This window comes from Scyliorhinus canicula, chromosome 19 (assembly GCF_902713615.1).
Source record: "Scyliorhinus canicula chromosome 19, sScyCan1.1, whole genome shotgun sequence".
Taxonomy (NCBI): Eukaryota; Metazoa; Chordata; class Chondrichthyes; order Carcharhiniformes; family Scyliorhinidae; genus Scyliorhinus; species Scyliorhinus canicula.
The window spans coordinates 56100794-56117397 of record NC_052164.1 but is presented as its reverse complement, the minus strand read 5'-3'; the positions used below and the strand labels follow the sequence as shown (position 1 = coordinate 56117397).

Sequence of the window (16604 nt, the reverse complement as noted above, 5' to 3'; positions counted from 1 at the left end):
GCAGACTCGATGGGTCAAATGGCCTCCTTCAGCACTGTAAATTCTATGATTCTATGATAAAAGTAAGCTTCTATTTTCCTGACTCATCTTCCTGGCAAATGTCATTAATAAAACTCTTGGGGAAAGACTTGGAGATTTTCCTGTGTATCTGTGTACGTATAGAAATGCAAGCTGGAATTGTCCTTGAATTGAAAGTCTATCCCTGGTTTTCTTATAGGCGCCTTTGGTTTGAGCATTGGGAACAGTTTTGAGGATGACCTGAGCCTTGGAGCTGAGGGTAAGTTGGCATTTTCCTTTTTTGCTGGAGACTGTAGATAGACTGAATCTGGAGATAGGTGAATCTTCATTACCCCATTTCTACTCCTAAATCTAATCTAATGTTTGTGTTGAGCTCATGCAGGTGGAGCAAATGGTCAAGGCTCCAATTTGTTCTTCATGATTAATTGTAACAGCAATAAACTTGTGAATATCAGTAGCCATCTCCCTCGCAATTTCAATCAGTACCATATTCACAAACATGTTCCTGTAACTTCTGAGTTATACTTTGGCTGTTGCAAACCTTGGAGAGTGGCAGCTTCTGTTCCTTTACTTTAGATGTCCCATTTTAATTTATCCAATGCTCTTATTAAACGTATTTCCTGAGAAACCCCATTCTGTGTCTTGCTGTTAATGCTGTTTCGGCTGCTTCTGTGACTGTGAATCACACATTTCTTAAAACCCTCAAAAATCACAACTGTGCCAATGGATATCACAACCTGCTCCTCAAATCTGAGGATTCTTGTGTACAAAGAACAAAGTGTTACAACAAGCTCATCTCCGGTGTTCATGAAGGTTCAAGGCTTTCTACACTTATGTGAGAAATAAGAGGATGATCAGAGTGAGAGTAGGGCTGATCAAGGATAGTGCAGGGAACTTGTGCCTGGAGTCTGAGAAGGTAGGGGGAGGTCCTAAAAGAATATTTTGCGTCAGTATTCACTAGAGGGAGGGATCCTGCTGCTGAAACAGGTTAATAGGCTCAAACGGTTGATATTAAAAAGGAGGATGTGCTGGAAATGTTGAAAAGCATCAGGATGGATAAGTCCCATGGGCCAGACAGGATATAACCAAGGTTACTACGGGAAGTGAGGGAGGAGATTGCTGCGCCATTTGCGGTGATCTTTGCGTCCTCACTCTCTAATGGATTAGTACCGGATGATTGGAAGGAGGCGAATGTTGTTCCCCTGTTCAAGAAAGGGAATAAGGAAGTCCCTGGGAATTACTGATCAGTCGGTCTTGCGTCTGTGCTGAGCAAAATATTGGAAAGGATTCAGAGAGATAGGATTTATGATTATTTAGAAAAACATAGTTTGATTAAAGATAGTCAGCATGACTTTGTGAGGGGCAGGTCATGCCTCACAAGCCTCTATGGTAGGCTCATTCAGAAAGTCGGGGGCATGGGATACAGGGAAATTTGGTTGTCTGGATATAGAATTGGCTGGCTGAAAGAAGACAATGAGTGGTAGTGGATGGAAAGTATTCCGCCTGGAGGTCAGTGACCAGTCGTGTCCCGCAGGGATCTGTTCTGGGACCTCTGCTCTTTGTGTAACAGCTTGACCTTCTCTGATCTTATTCACGCTCTAGGTCATGCGAAGTCAGTTTTTCTTACATTGTACCCAGTAGTTGACCAGTTTTCCCATCATGCCATTATTTACTTTGTACAACATCACATTCCCTCCTTTTGTCATATCATGACAACTAGTTAAATAGGTATATCCATGACTCGATTGAAAATGCATTTACACAAGCAACCAAGCAATCCTATCCCTAGTAGCATTAGTAGCAGTAGAATGAAGGCCTTAAAGATCCAGTCAAATAATCCATGACCCAACCATCCTAGCCAACCCGGCGGGTTATAGTCATGAAATTCACTGCCAATCTCTTGAAGTTGATCCGCCTGACTCTTACTATGGTCGGCCAGGTTAGTGATATTTTCAGAGCCATCCGGAATATAAGTACAGCACTCCTGGCCTACGATAGCGCACGTTCCTCCCTGCGAGGCTAACGGATAATCCAAAGCCAGTCGATTTTGTAATGCCACGGTCCGGACAGCCACTAGCTCAGCTGAGACCTTGGCCAGTGCCTGTCCAGTTTCCCTGGCTTCTGCTGCCGTTACGTTCACCAGATGTTCCAATGCTGAAGCCATGTTGATCAGTTCATTGGATGCCTTGCCCGTTCCGTACAAGGGAAAGGCTATCATAAAGAACTGTTCCGTTTTAGAAATAGTCCTTTTTGCTCGCTAGGGGGAGTGCTTAAGGGTGGGTAGGTGACACAGTTGGGGTACGATATATCCCAAAAAGCAGGATCTCCTGTCAATCAATGGGGAGCCACGGATATGCTTTAGTGCTGCATATGAAATAGGTTTGATTATAGGCCGTAAAATCATCAACTAATGTCATCCAGGGGATTGGGGATGTCTGTCCCCATGAGCTGTTAGAGGTTATATTCCATACCCTGGAAGAATCACAGTTAAACATGCCCTTGTTGGATATGCCTGGTTCCGGTCCTTGCCAGTCAACTGTAAGGTTGCACCTACTTTGCCCCATTAACTTTCCTTTCCCTGATTTATTAAAACATATGGAACCTTGAACATTATATGAGTGGACAGTGAGGGAGGGTGGAGTCAAGGCATGATTATAGGTAGGTTGATACGAATCTGAAAATTTAGTCATGTCATAGCCAGCAGATCTCCATATTTCCATATCCCCCCTATCTCCCCTGATCCCTGTTTGATTTTGTCGTAAAATCCATTCAAACGTCTCTGCGGTATGAAAGGGGAGGGATTGGAGAGGTATTCCTTCCCTCGAATGGACGGGGATGTGGGTACAAACCCAGCACTTGCTTACATTCAATTTTTCGGCATAAAGATATGACATATATAAATAGGAATTGGGAGGCAGGTCTCGTTTAGTTCATTTTTTACTACCGAGTGGCCATTAAGGCTAAATAGTCCAGAGAGTCCAAAAATTATACTGAAGATCTTCATCCTGTGTTCTCGTCTGGGTTGGAGACTATCTTCTTGCAATTGGTTAGATGTATCCAACTTGAATGTCCTTCAAGCTTGACGGACGTCGGTGTAGTCAGCAGTACGAGGAAGGGTCCTCACGGTAGCATGGTGGTTAGCATCAATGCTTCACAGCTCCAGGGTCCCAGGTTCGATTCCCGGCTGGGTCACTGTCTGTGTGGAGTCTGCACGTCCTCCCCGTGTGTGCGTGGGTTTCCTCCGGGTGCTCCGGTTTCCTCCCACAGTCCAAAGATGTGCGGGTTAGGTGGATTGGCCATGCTAAAATTGCCCGTAGTGTAAGGTTAATGGGGGGATTGTTGGGTTACGGGTATACGGGTTACGTGGGTTTCAGTAGGGTGATCATGGCTCGGCACAACATCGAGGGCCGAAGGGCCTGTTCTGTGCTGTACTGTTCTATGTTCTATGTTCTATGTTCTATGTCCGCTCCAGCGCTGTCCTAGTTTCTTTCTGTCCCAGTTTTTCACCAACACGTGGTCTCTAGGTTTGATCACTGGATATCGAGGAACGGCTGTCCCTACCGTTACTGGGAGATGTGCCTGTTTTACCTGTGAGTGGAGAAACTTCAGAGAAAGTGTTAATTGCTTCAAATAGTTCTGCATTTGTTCCCCCATCACATGGCGGTCTACTCCATCTAGGGGTTTTTCATGGGCATCCCAGGGAGTCCTCATTGGCCGACCATAGACTATCTCTGCAGCTGACAGTCCGGTCCGCGAATGGGGAGTCACTCGCATGTGAAACAGCGCTAAGGGTAATACCTTTAGCCAATTTAACCCAGTTTCTTCAGTCAATGTAGATAATTTTTCTTTTAAAGTCCCGTTGGCTCTTTCCACAATTCCTGCTGCCTGCGTGTGATACGCGCAGTGCAGTTGCTGTTTAATTACGAGTGCTTTGCACAATTCAGTATTGATCCGAGCTACAAAATGTGGTCCATTGTCTGAGCTCACCATTTTGGGTACCCCAAAACGAGGAATGACTTCCGTTAACAACAACTTCACTACTGTATGTGCCGTACAATTAGTGGTGGGGAAGGCTTCAATCCATTTACTAAACACATCGACTATTACTAAACAATATTTATAGCACTGTGCTTTTGGCAATTAGATAAAATCAAGCTGTATACAAGCAAAAGGGCCATCTGGCCAGGGAGTGGTTCCTGGAGGGCATTTAATACCTTTACCCTTCTTATGTTTCATGCAAATGACGCATCGATCCAGCCGCGTTTGCGCTGCTGTATTCAAATCTGGGTGCCACCAAGTTTTTAGGAGTAGCTGTACCATTCCCTCCTTGCCAAGATGGGTACAAGAGTGCAAATAATCAACAAGTACCGGCAATAAAGAATTCTGAATCCAAACTTGACCAACTGGAGTAAGTCAGGGGTCTCATGCAAACACCTCATTGACTTCCATAGTGCTCGCTCAGAATCTGTAAATTTTGAACTTCAGTTATCTCTGGCATGCCCTTCGTTCCTAATGCAGGTACCTGGTTTAGAGCCTGATTAGCCCCACTGGGAACAATTAAAGAGGTTGATGAAGCTGCAGCTTTAGCAGCTGAATCAGCACGGGCATTCCCTAATTGAACAGGAGTGTCCCCCTTTGTGTGCACAGCACATATAATAATTGCCAATTGATGGGGAAGCTGAATAGCATCAAGGAGATTTTTAACCCAAATTGCGTTTTGAATGGGAGGTAGAGGTGAGGAAGCCTCATTGTTGCCAGAGGCGGCCAAAATCGTGGGTCACGCCAAAGCCAAATCAGTGTAAACATTAATACTTTTATCTGTGGCCAAAATACATGCTCGAGTAAGGGCAAATAGCTCGGCTTTTTGTGCAGAGACAGGGGTCTGGAAGGCTGCTGCTTCCTGCACGTCAGTGTCGGTTACCACGGCCTGTCCCGACTGTGGGATGCCAGTGAGCGAAATGGAGGAACTGCCATCAACATAAAAAATTAGATCTGGATTATCAATAGGCCGGTCGATTAAATCCGGGCGAGGCGCGGTAAGGAAGTGGTTCCGAAGCAAACAATCGTGTGGCGGGTCTGCAAGGTTATCGGGGGGCTGTTTGAGGAACACAGCAGGATTTAAGGTTGAACAATAATGAAAAGAGAGGTAGGGGTTTTGCAATAATGAAACCTCATAGCGGCTGAAGCGCGCTTGAGTCAAATGGTGGGTTTGCTGAGACGTTAGGAGAGCCACAATAGAGTGCGAGGTATGCACTGGTACTGGCTGGTGAAGGGTCAGATTAGAGGCTGCCTGTGCTAACAAAAGGACAGCCGTAAGAATTTGGGTGCAGGGAGGTAGACCGCAAGCTACAGGTTCTAATTTCGTAGAATAGTAGGCTACCGGGCGACGCCGGTCACCGTATTCTTGTGCAAGAACACCAGTGGCACATTTATCAAGAACATTAACGTACAGCTGAAAGGGTCTGTCATACATAGGTCGTCCTAGCGCTGGGGCGGTAGCCAGGGCATTTTTCAGAGTAATGAAAGATTGCTTTGCTGAATCAGGTAGTTCAAACTTGGAGGAGCATTTTGAGAGGAGTACGGAGTTAAATCTTTAGTATGGACAGTAACATCGTAATCCATTGTCTGCAAAAGTTCACCAATCTTAAAAAGGCTCGCACCTGCTTGTGCGATGTAGGAAATGGGGTCTGCAGTATAGGAGTAATGCATTCCTGAGTAAGAGAGCGATCAGTTGCACTTATTAGGACCCCTAAAAATTTGACCAGCCGTTGGCCTTGATGAACTTTAGCGGGCGGGATCACATATCCCCACGAGTGGAGACGGATGAGGAGGTAAACGGTGTCACGCTGGTTAGCGATGAAATCAGGGCTGGCAAGGAGTAAGTCATCAACATATTGGATGATGGTGGAGCCACCAGGAGGTGATAATGTCGCTAACTGGGAGTGCAATGCCTGTGAGAAAAGGGTTGGAGAATGAATGAATGAAGCCCTGTGGGAGCCTAGTCCAAGTGTATTGGTTGCCCTTAAATGTAAAGGCAAACAAGTATTGCGATTCAGGAGTGAGTGGTATCGCAAAAAAGGCATGTTGTAAATCAACAAGGGTGAAAACAGTCGCTTTCGGTGGGACATTACTATTTTTTTATTTATTTTTTTATTTTAGATTACCCAATTATTTTTTCCAATTAAGGGGCAATGTAGCGTGGCCAATCCACCTACTCTGCACATTTTTGGGTTGTGGGGGTGAAACCCACGCAGACACGGGGAGAATGTGCAAACTCCACACGGACAGTGACCCAGAGCCGGGATCGAACCTGGGACCTCAGCGCCGTGAGGCGGTTGTGCTAACCACTAGGCCACCGTGCTGCCCTCGGTGGGACATTACTAAGGATTGTCACCGGGTTTGGGACAATAGGATGTAAGGGTTCCACTATCTGATTAATACGTCGGAGGTCTAGGACCAAACGCCATTCGGATGGTCTTCCTATCTTAGGAACTGGAAGAATCGGGGTGTTACAGGGCGATTGGCATGGTATCAAAATTCCCTGTTGAAGGAACGATTGAATCATGACCGAGACTCCTTCTTCAGCCTCGGGGCGCAAAGGGTACTGTGAAATCGAGGGCAAGGGCATGTGAGGTTTAACTGTAATAACAACGGGAGGGACATTAGTGAGACAAACTTCGTGTTTGGAGGCCGCCTATAAATCTGCGGGTAGTTCAGAAGTCGTAGATTGGACTGAACGATGGTGGTGCAGTGTGCCAATGAGCACAAATGGGCGTTGAAAATATTCTAAAGTGCCTGCGGGTAGGGTTTGACTTCCATTAAGGAAAGGATCAGCTTTTCCTCGTAGTGCAGCTGCCAGAAATCCCAAGGACTTGGCACTGTAGCCTTCGTTGACAGAAAGGGTCACGTGGGGTGACACAAGTCTCGACTGATGCCAGAGGCCGTGGGGTAAATCGACAAGAAAGGCAGACCCTTCTTTTCCCTTTGCGAGACCAACAAAGGAAACGGTTTGTAGAGAACCGAGGGCGTCTTGGTAAAAGCTCTCTGAATCAGGCGAGCATCCTGTATGATTGTGACATGTGGACCGGGAATATCTAAGGGATGTGAAAAGTGTGAGGGATCAAAATCAATCAACCACCACTGTGGAGTAGTGAATAGGGGGAAAATTTTGAAGCTGGGCCTGCGGGATAGCTGATATAGTAATGCCGTTATCAAGGCAAACAATTTCCATCTGCAAGGGACACAGCAAATCACGTCCGGCCAGGTTGACACCGAGGACACGGGTAACCGTGTCAATCAAAAAGGAGATGGGCACGCCTTCTATGTAAATCGTAGCTGTGGGCTCGTCAGAGTGGTCTGTTGAGAGGACCGGAAAGTTTGATTGGGCTAGTCAGTAGGGGTTGGAGGCAGTGAAGGGTGTCTGCCGATGGGGTTGAAATCTACCTTGTCGTCGGGGTGATGGGCAATCCCTAGCCTAGTGGCCTGGCCGTTGGCAGTTGAAGCAAGTGACATTGTATTTATAAATTGTATGTGTGCTCATCCTCATGAGCACACCAAGCTGTGCAATGGGTCACTATATTCTCTCATCTGGACTCTATCAGGTGTCGCTAGTTGCAGTACATCCTTCCTGGGAGGGGGCTATATAGCACACATTTTAAGTCAATTTCCAATGATTGATTTTATAGGCATTAGCTATTCTTAGAGACGTATATTTTTTGTTTGTAACTTCAGAAAGAGTCAACTGTCTGCTGAAATGGTTAATGTTTCCTGCAGAATCTAAGGGGCGGAGAACTTGGCGTGATGCCATTTACGTCTTTTCACGTAATCTAAAACTTATTCATATTCAATTACTTTTATTCTAAAGGCACTGTGGAAGGCACTTTCTTTGTTTTAAACTGATATAGTGTGAACTAAACAACTTTGAAGAGATAAAGCTTTGGAACATTTGCAAGAGGAAATATGAATGTTTTACCCTTGGTTTAAAAACAATTCGAGCACGCATTTTGTTGTCCTTCAGAAGAACCACTTTTATCATAATAAGGCAAGTACAACATACCAAGCAGTATTTAGTTTACATTATCTGACCTACTAAATTTTGCTCAAAAGCAGTGTTAAAATATAGTCAATATTCCCAGCATGCTTCTAAATTGGTAACTCATTAATTTCCCTTCCACAATTCCCTCCTTGTGGGTCTTTTAATCAACACCTTTTAGTAAATGATCATGTCCTCCGTAGAGAAGGGTGGTTTATAATGTATGGAGAATGGACGATGACAGTTCTCTGTGTGTATGAGCCTGGCAGCAAGGAGGTAAAGTGGCTAGGGCTGTTCTCCCGTGACAGTTAAAAAAATATCTTGCAAAACATCACAAGGGGGAGGCTATACTTGGGGCGGTTGCACTGACGGAGCGGGGAGTGCGGTACATAAGGAAGGTCTAGGGGTCAACTCCTCCTCCTCTTCCGTATCGCCTGAATAGGGAAACATCGGCATGCCAGAGCAACTGGGAGGATCCTCCTTTCATTTAATCTTATGGGCTAGCCCTATGTGCCTATTGGTTGGAGTTTTTTTTTTCGCTGTGTTGTTTATGCTTTATATCCCAAAGTTCACATTCCAATTTTAAAGTCTCCCAATTTTTACTTTACCGTCCACACACTCATCAAACCCTTTTCTGCGGGCGTTATCTCTCCAACTCATTAATAGTGATTGTTCGTGGCGTTTAGTGGACTTTTTTCCACTGTGAAATTAAAGATTTCCATTTGAAGCCGGCGTTTCTCTGCCAAATAATTTTTTCAGCAACAATGCAATTATCGTAGTTCCAAGTTCCCCCTAGTGGCCAAAAGCTGTTACCCAATTTATTGTTCAGCGCTGCAGATAATCTCCGGAAATTACGTTCTTGAGAAGGGTTTTCGGAACACATAAAAAATAGAGGGGAATTGCCCCCGGTTTTGTCTAAACTCTGTCCCATAATGTCAGTAAAATGTGCCCCTGGCAACAAAAATGATCCCAAAAAAAATCCCTGGTACCAAATCAAATTGCAGGGTCCCTGACCCAAACTTAATCACAGGGCCCCTGACCTAAACTTAGTCACAGGGCCCCTGACCCAAACTTATTGACAGGGCCCCTGACCCAAACTTATTGACAGGGCCCCTGACCCAAACTTAATCACAGGGCCCCTGACCCAAACTTATTCACAGGGTCCCTGACCCAAACTTATTGACAGGGTCCCTGACCCAAACTTATTGATAGGGTCCCTGACCCAAACTTATTGACAGGGCCCCTGACCCAAACTTATTCACAGGGTCCCTGACTCGAACTTATTCACAGGGTCCCAGACTCGAACTTATTCACAGGGTCCCTGACCCAAACTTATTCACAGGGTCCCTGACCCAAACTTATTGATAGGGTCCCTGACTCGAACTTATTCACAGGGTCCCAGACTCGAACTTAATCACAGGGCCCCTGACCCAAACTTATTGACAGGGCCCCTGACCCAAACTTAGTCACAGGGCCCCTGACCCAAACTTATTGATAGGGTCCCTGACACAAACTTATTCACAGGGTCCCTGACACAAACTTATTCACAGGGTCCCAGACCCAAAGTTAAGCCTGTATAAACCTGATCCAGATTGAACACGAGATCAAGGAGTCCCTGACCTGAGGCTAATCACAATCGGGTCCCTGACCCTAAACACTCTACTCACAGTCAAATTTAGATTCGAGAACCGTCACCTGTTAGTTTCCTCTGTCAGGGACGAGGGGTCGCACCACAGATCCGAGAGAGAGAGGGAGACCAAGGTGAATCATACCTTATGCCGGCGACGGTCTCTTCCATCCGGGTCGTGGCTCAATCACTTCTTCAGTCCCCCATGGAATTCACTTCAGGGTATTGGTTTTTGCTTCGCAGCGCCAAATGTAGAAGTCAATATTTTTCCCGCTTCTGGACTGTGGTAGAAAGATTCAACAACGCTCGTTAAGAAAACATAACAAGATTTTATTTTCAAACAGACTGCAGTTTATGGCTGAAAGTTGAGGTCGGAGAGCAGAGAGTGTCTCTGCTGATTCCTACTCAAGTCTGCGCTTTCACAGAGAATCAGCTCAGTATTTATACATTATCAGAATCAGGATTACGTGACTACAGCTTGGTCAGGAATTCGATCAGAATTACAAACATAAGCAATATCATAAAACAGGCGTCACCTTGCTGACCTTTCAGGACTCTATGTCTCATACCATTATCTTGTCTTTTGATCGTATGTTTCAGAATCGGAGGTGACTTGTTCTGACCCTATCTTGTCGTATTTAGACTGCTTTGTGTTATGACGAGTTAGTCTTATCAGAATTTACAGAGCCCAGGCATTTCGGAACAGCTTGACCTTCTCTGATCTTATTCAGGCTTTAGGTCATGCAAAGTCAGTTTTTCTTACATTGTACCCAGCAGTTGACCAGTTTTCCCATCATGCCATTATTTACTTCGTACAACATCACACGTCCTTAACGAACGTTGAAGAACTGGGGGCACTGCCCCTTTTGCCAGCCATGGGCGAGGTGCTTCATCACGCGCTGCAGTAGGGGATCTTTGGCAGTTTCTTTGCATATTTGTATAACTCGTTCATCAGTGGCTGGGAGGTTGCTGGCACACAACTGCACCTGTGCTTCAATGTGGCAAATGAAGTCGCCCTGTTCACACGGCGTGGTGACGGATCGGGGTAGGGCATCCGCGACGATCAGCTCCTTACCCGGTGTGTAGATGAGTTTGAAGTCATATCGGCAGAGACGAAGAAGAATTCGCTGCAGCCGAGGTGTGATGTCATTTAAATCCTTTTGGATTATGTGGACTAAAGGCCTGTGGTCTGTTTCCACCGTGAACTTTGGCAGGCCGTATACGTAGTCATGAAACTTGACTATTCCTGTCTGGAGACCCAAGCACCCCTCTTCGATCTGGGCATACCGTTGTTCGGTCCATGGAGGGGTATTCCACTGGAGCCCAGGACGAGGAGTCGTCTCGCTGGAGGAGCACTGCCCCAATGCCGTCCTGGCTTGCGTCTGTGGATATCTTGGTATCCTTGGTTGGGTCAAAGAATGCCAGTACTGGGGCCGTGGTGAGCTTCGCCTTCAGCTCAAGCCACTCCGCTTGATGTGCGGGAAGCCACTGGAATACTGTCGACTTTTTTACGAGATGCCGGAGGGCTGTGGTGTGGGATGCCATGTTGGGAATGAATTTCCCGAGAAAATTCACCATCGCGAGGAAACGGAGGACCGCCTTTTGTCCTCTGGGGTCTTCATGGCATTTATTGCCAGCACCTTGTCAGCATCAGGTTGCACACCCTGCTGTGAAATGTGGTCACCCAGAAACTTGATAGCGGACCTACCAAATGAGCATTTGGCCCTGTTGAGCTGGAGGCCGTTTTCATGAATCCGCTGGAAAACTTGTCTGAGGCGAGCGATGTGATCCTCGGGCATCGTGGACCAGATGATTACGTCGTCCACATAGACTCGCACCCCCTCGATGCCCTCCATCATTTGCTCCATTATGCGATGAAATACTTCGGAAGCTGATATGATACCAAAAGGCATGGGGTTGTAGCAATACCTGCCCAACGGAGTGTTAAACGTGCACAGATTCCGACTGGACTCGTCCAGCTGTATCTGCCAGAACCCACAGGAGGCATCCAGCTTGGTAAAGAATTTGGCATGAGCCATCTCATAGGTTAACTCTTCACGCTTTGGGATTGGGTAGTGTTCGTGCACGATGTTGCGATTCAGGTCTTTGGGATCAATGCAAATGCTGAGTTCACCAGAGGGCTTCCTGACCAAGTCTGTCGGTTCCGTGAACTTTGAGATGATACCTGGTCTTGGAGCTCTCGTAGCTGCATTTTTGGACAATCCTTGAGAGGAGCCGGCACCCGGCGTGGTGCATGGATGACTGGGATGGTATTCGGTTTGAGTAATATCTTGTAACGATATGGGAGCGTGCCCATTCCATCAAACACGTTGTGGTATTACGTGAGAATGTCATCTATCTCAGCCTGGAGATTTACATTGGGTGAGGCAGTCGCCGGTGACGAGGACATGGTATGGACGCGCTGGACCAGATTTAGGAGTTTGCATGCGTGAGCACTGAGCAGGGATGCCTTGTCAGGCCGGACAATCTCGAATCGTAACGTCGCTTTGATTGCCTTGTGAGATACACCTAGATGACACGATCCACTGGCAGCTATGGCATTGCCATTGTAGTCAAGGAGCTGGAGGCTGGTGGAAGAATGCTAGGTTGGTCTCAGATGCTGTCGAGGTCCAACTGTTATGTGAGGTTTGCAGATGCGCCAGTGTCCAATTTAAATCGGATGCGAGACTGGTTAACCATGACGACAGCACATCACTCATCGTCAGGATCCACAATGAGGATTGAAAGGCGGTTTGCAGGCACGGTGGAGGCCAGCTCGCGCGTGGTGATTATGCCCACCCGGTATGGAGACTCGAGGCAGTCAGCATCGGGGTCCGTTGGGCAGTCGGGATCTGACTCCTACATGCCTTGTTGTACGCAGCGGACACGTCTGCGCTGCAGCTGGGATCGCTGGCTGTTGGTCGGTGGAGCGGACTTGCATAAGGCCGCGTAATGCTCAGGCTTTCCAGACTGTAGACATCGCCTTCCTTTGGCTGGACATTGCCGATTTAAATGGGCAGAGCCACAATTTGGACACGTCATGACGCTGACGTCTGCGCGTTCTGTGCACCATCGCGCATGCGCAGTGTGGTCGGCCAACGTTCGCACATGCGCATCGGGGTCTTCGGCCTCGTTGTCCAACCGGTCGTGGCGCGCATGCGTAGGGGTGTCAACTGTTTGATTTTGAGGAGCTGCTCCCGCAGGGAATCGGACTGGACCCCGAAGACGATCTGATCCCGGATCATGGAATCAGCCGTCGAGTCATAATTACATGACTGCGCTAGGATGCAGAGATGAGTCAAGAAGGACTGAAAAGGTTCATCATTACCCTGAAGCCTTTGTTGGAAGATGTACCGTTCAAAGCTCTCATTCACCTCAATGTCGCAGTGGTTGCCGAATTTCAGCAGAACCGTCTTGAACTTCGTCTTGTCTTCGCTATTGACAAACGTGAGCGAGTTATAGACGTGGACGTCATGATCCCCCGCAGACGACAGGAACAGCACGATCTTTCGGGCATCTGATGCTGCCTCGAGGTCGGAGGCCTCGATATACAGTAGGAACGTCTGTTTGAAGACTTTTCAGTTGGTGCCGAGGTTGCCGGAGGTCCGGAGTTGCGGAAGAGGTTGGAACTTTTCCATGCCGCTGGATGGCTGCGTGCTGGTCGTTGCAGATTCACTCGAGGTAGGTTCGTTAGAGTTAATAGTTCTCTGGTACCATGTGTTATTTGTGCTGGTTTAACATCAACAGTAGATAACGGGGAGCCTATGGATGTGGTATATCTGGATTTCCAGAAAGCCTTTGACAAGGTGCCACACAAAAGGTTGCTGCATAAGATAAAGATGCATGGCATTAAGGGTAAAGTAGTAGCATGGATAGAGGATTGGTTAATTAATAGAAAGCAAAGAGTGGGGATTAATGGGTGTTTCTCTGGTTGGCAATCAGTAGCTAGTGGTGTCCCTCAGGGATCCGTGTTGGGCCCACAATTGTTCACAATTTACATTGATGATTTGGAGTTGGGGACCAAGGGCAATGTGTCCAAGTTTGCAGATGACACTAAGATGAGTGGTAAAGCGAAAAGTGCAGAGGATACTGGAAGTCTGCAGAGGGATTTGGATAGGTTAAGTGAATGGGCTCGGGTCTGGCAGATGGAATACAATGTTGACAAATGTGAGGTTATCCATTTTGGTAGGAATAACAGCAAACGGGATTATTATTTAAACGATAAAATAGTAAAGCATGCCGCTGTTCAGAGAGACTTGGGTGTGCTAGTGCATGAGTCACAGACGGTTGGTTTACAAGTGCAACAGGTGATTAAGAAGGCAAATGGAATTTTGTCCTTCATTGCTAGAGGGATGGAGTTTAAGACTAGGGAGGTTATGTTGCAATTGTATAAGGTGTTAGTGCGGCCACACCTGGAGTATTGTGTTCAGTTTTGGTCTCCTTACTTGAGAAAGGACGTACTGGCGCTGGAGGGTGTGCAGAGGAGATTCACTAGGTTAATCCCAGAGCTGAAGGGGTTGGATTATGAGGAGAGGTTGAGTAGACTGGGACTGTACTCGTTGGAATTTAGAAGGATGAGGGGGGATCTTATAGAAACATTTAAAATTATGAAGGGATTAGATAGGATAGATGCGGGCAGGTTGTTTCCACTGGCGGGTGACAGCAGAACTAGGGGGCATAACCGCAAAATAAGGGGAAGTAGATTTAGGACTGAGTTTAGGAGGAACTTCTTCACCCAAAGGGTTGTGAATCTATGGAATTCCTTGCCCAGTGAAGCAGTTGAGGCTCCTTCATTACATGTTTTTAAGGTAAAGATAGATAGTTTTTTGAAGAATAAAGGGATTTCGGGCCGGAAAGTGGAGCTTAGAACATAGAACAGTACAGCACAGAACAGGCCCTTCGGCCCTCAATGTTGTGCCGAGCCATGATCACCCTACTCAAACCCACGTATCCACCCTATACCCGTAACCCAACAACCCCCCCTTAACCTTACTTTTATTAGGACACTACGGGCAATTTAGCATGGCCAATCCACCTAACCCGCACATCTTTGGACTGTGGGAGGAAACCGGAGCACCCGGAGGAAACCCACGCACACAGGGGGAGGACGTGCAGACTCCACACAGACAGTGACCCAGCCGGGAATCGAACCTGGGACCCTGGAGCTGTGAAGCATTTATGCTAACCACCATGCTACCCTGCTGCCCCCAACTGAGTCCACAAAAGATCAGCCATGATCTAATTGAATGGCGGAGCAGGCTCGAGGGGCCAGATGGCCTACTCCTGCTCCTAGTTCTTATGTTCTTATGTTCTTACTACAACTGGATGCAGTAAAACGAAAACAGGCTTCCGACACAGGAGATGGTCCAACACTGTTTTATTGAACCTGTTGATTGCTGTACATAATCTGCTATGGGTTGACACTCTATTAACCAAACTGATAACCTCCTACTGGCTTGACCAGACTAGCTCTCTATCACATGGTGATGATGTTCATTGGCCTGTCCACTGTGACTATCTCCCTAGCTGTGTCCTGTGAGAGAGAGCCTTAATGCCCTGTGGGCTTTATAGTGGTGTTGTCCTGTCTGGTGATTGGTTGTTCTGTGTCGTGTGTGTTCATTGGTTATCCTGTGTGTCAATCACTGCCTGTCTGCTTCTCATGATATACATGAGTGGATATTATGACAACCGCGACAGGGTCGGGCACATAGTTGTGGTCTGCTGCGTCTTGCACAACATTCCCCAGCAGAGGGGCGAGGTCCTGGAGGAAGATGCATGGGGGAGGCCGATGAGGGTGATGTCTCTGAACATGAGGAGGAGGAGGATGGGGGGGGGGGGGGGGGGGGGGGGGGGGGGTTGCACAGACACGACCTGGGGGTGGGATATGGCCAGGAGGCCGCACGACAACACCGGCTAGGAGAGCGAGCACACTACGCGTTGATCGCCGTGCGTTTCACAAACTAGGGGGAGGGCATCGCTGAGCAAGGCACTTGCACCACGGATTACGCACAACTGCACCACCCAGCACCCCCCACTTCCCACACCATCGCACATGCCTACTGCCCACACCGCCACTTTCACAGCACCTTACACCTGCGGCACATCGGGAATGTTTTAACACAGTTGCTTGTGTCAGCGGGTGTGATCCAAGCCATGTTGAATGATGACAACCCGCTCTGCGATGATCTGTGAGCTCCGGATTGCTAGACAATGTCTGACTCATGGCCACAGCTACACCCTCCACCTCGGTGGTCCCTGTATGTGTCATGGACAACCCACCACATGGCCATGTGGGGCATCTGGCGTCGGTGTGCAGAGAGCGACGGGGTGTTGGGGGTGGGGATGGAGAACACACACCCGGCCTCACCATTTCAAGGAACTGCGACCCCAAGCATCACTCAGTCCCTATCACGACCCCTCAGGCACCGGACATAGCACAGAGGCAACTAGGTTTGGTGTTACAGTGAATTTAATCGTGACATTCAAATACAAGTGCCCTAGCCCCCACAACTAAACTGTGCCCTGCACCCGTGCCAACTTACTAAGTGTCTAGCTTCTTGGCCTTACGGGCCCTACCACTACGTCTTGGTTTCTCCCCAGACAGTACAGTAGGAGTGGAGGCGGACTGCTGAGACCCTGCGACATTGGTCCACTTTGGTGTGCGTTTCCTGGGGCGACCCAGCTTGGATGGGCCAGGCTGCTCGACGGGCGTGTAGGATAGCATGGTGCCACCCTGCTCTGCCCGCTGTTCACCAGATGCACCAGGGACGGAACGGGGGGTGTCCAAGTGTTCCGGGACCTCCCTTGCTGGAGTAACCGGGACGGCTACTAGAACCTCCTCCTCCCATGGGGAGCCCCGTGGCCCTCAGGCCTCTCTATGGGATGTGGTGCCCGCGAAGACATGCACCGTGGCACCGACACCTGGTG

General features: G+C 47.9%; 1 protein-coding gene across 7 annotated transcripts in view; it reads left to right on the top strand.

Moving 5' to 3' along the window:
• Positions 1-16604, top strand: part of tespa1 (thymocyte expressed, positive selection associated 1) — a 146994-nt gene that overhangs the window by 61450 nt on the left and 68940 nt on the right. For 5 of the 7 annotated variants that reach the window (XM_038779631.1, XM_038779633.1, XM_038779632.1 and 2 more), the window contains one exon: positions 218-277. The exons of the other annotated variants lie outside the window; for them this stretch is intronic. In XM_038779631.1, coding sequence (XP_038635559.1) covers positions 218-277 — 60 coding nt within the window. The remainder of the gene's footprint in view (positions 1-217; positions 278-16604) is intronic. 7 annotated transcript variants of the gene reach the window in all.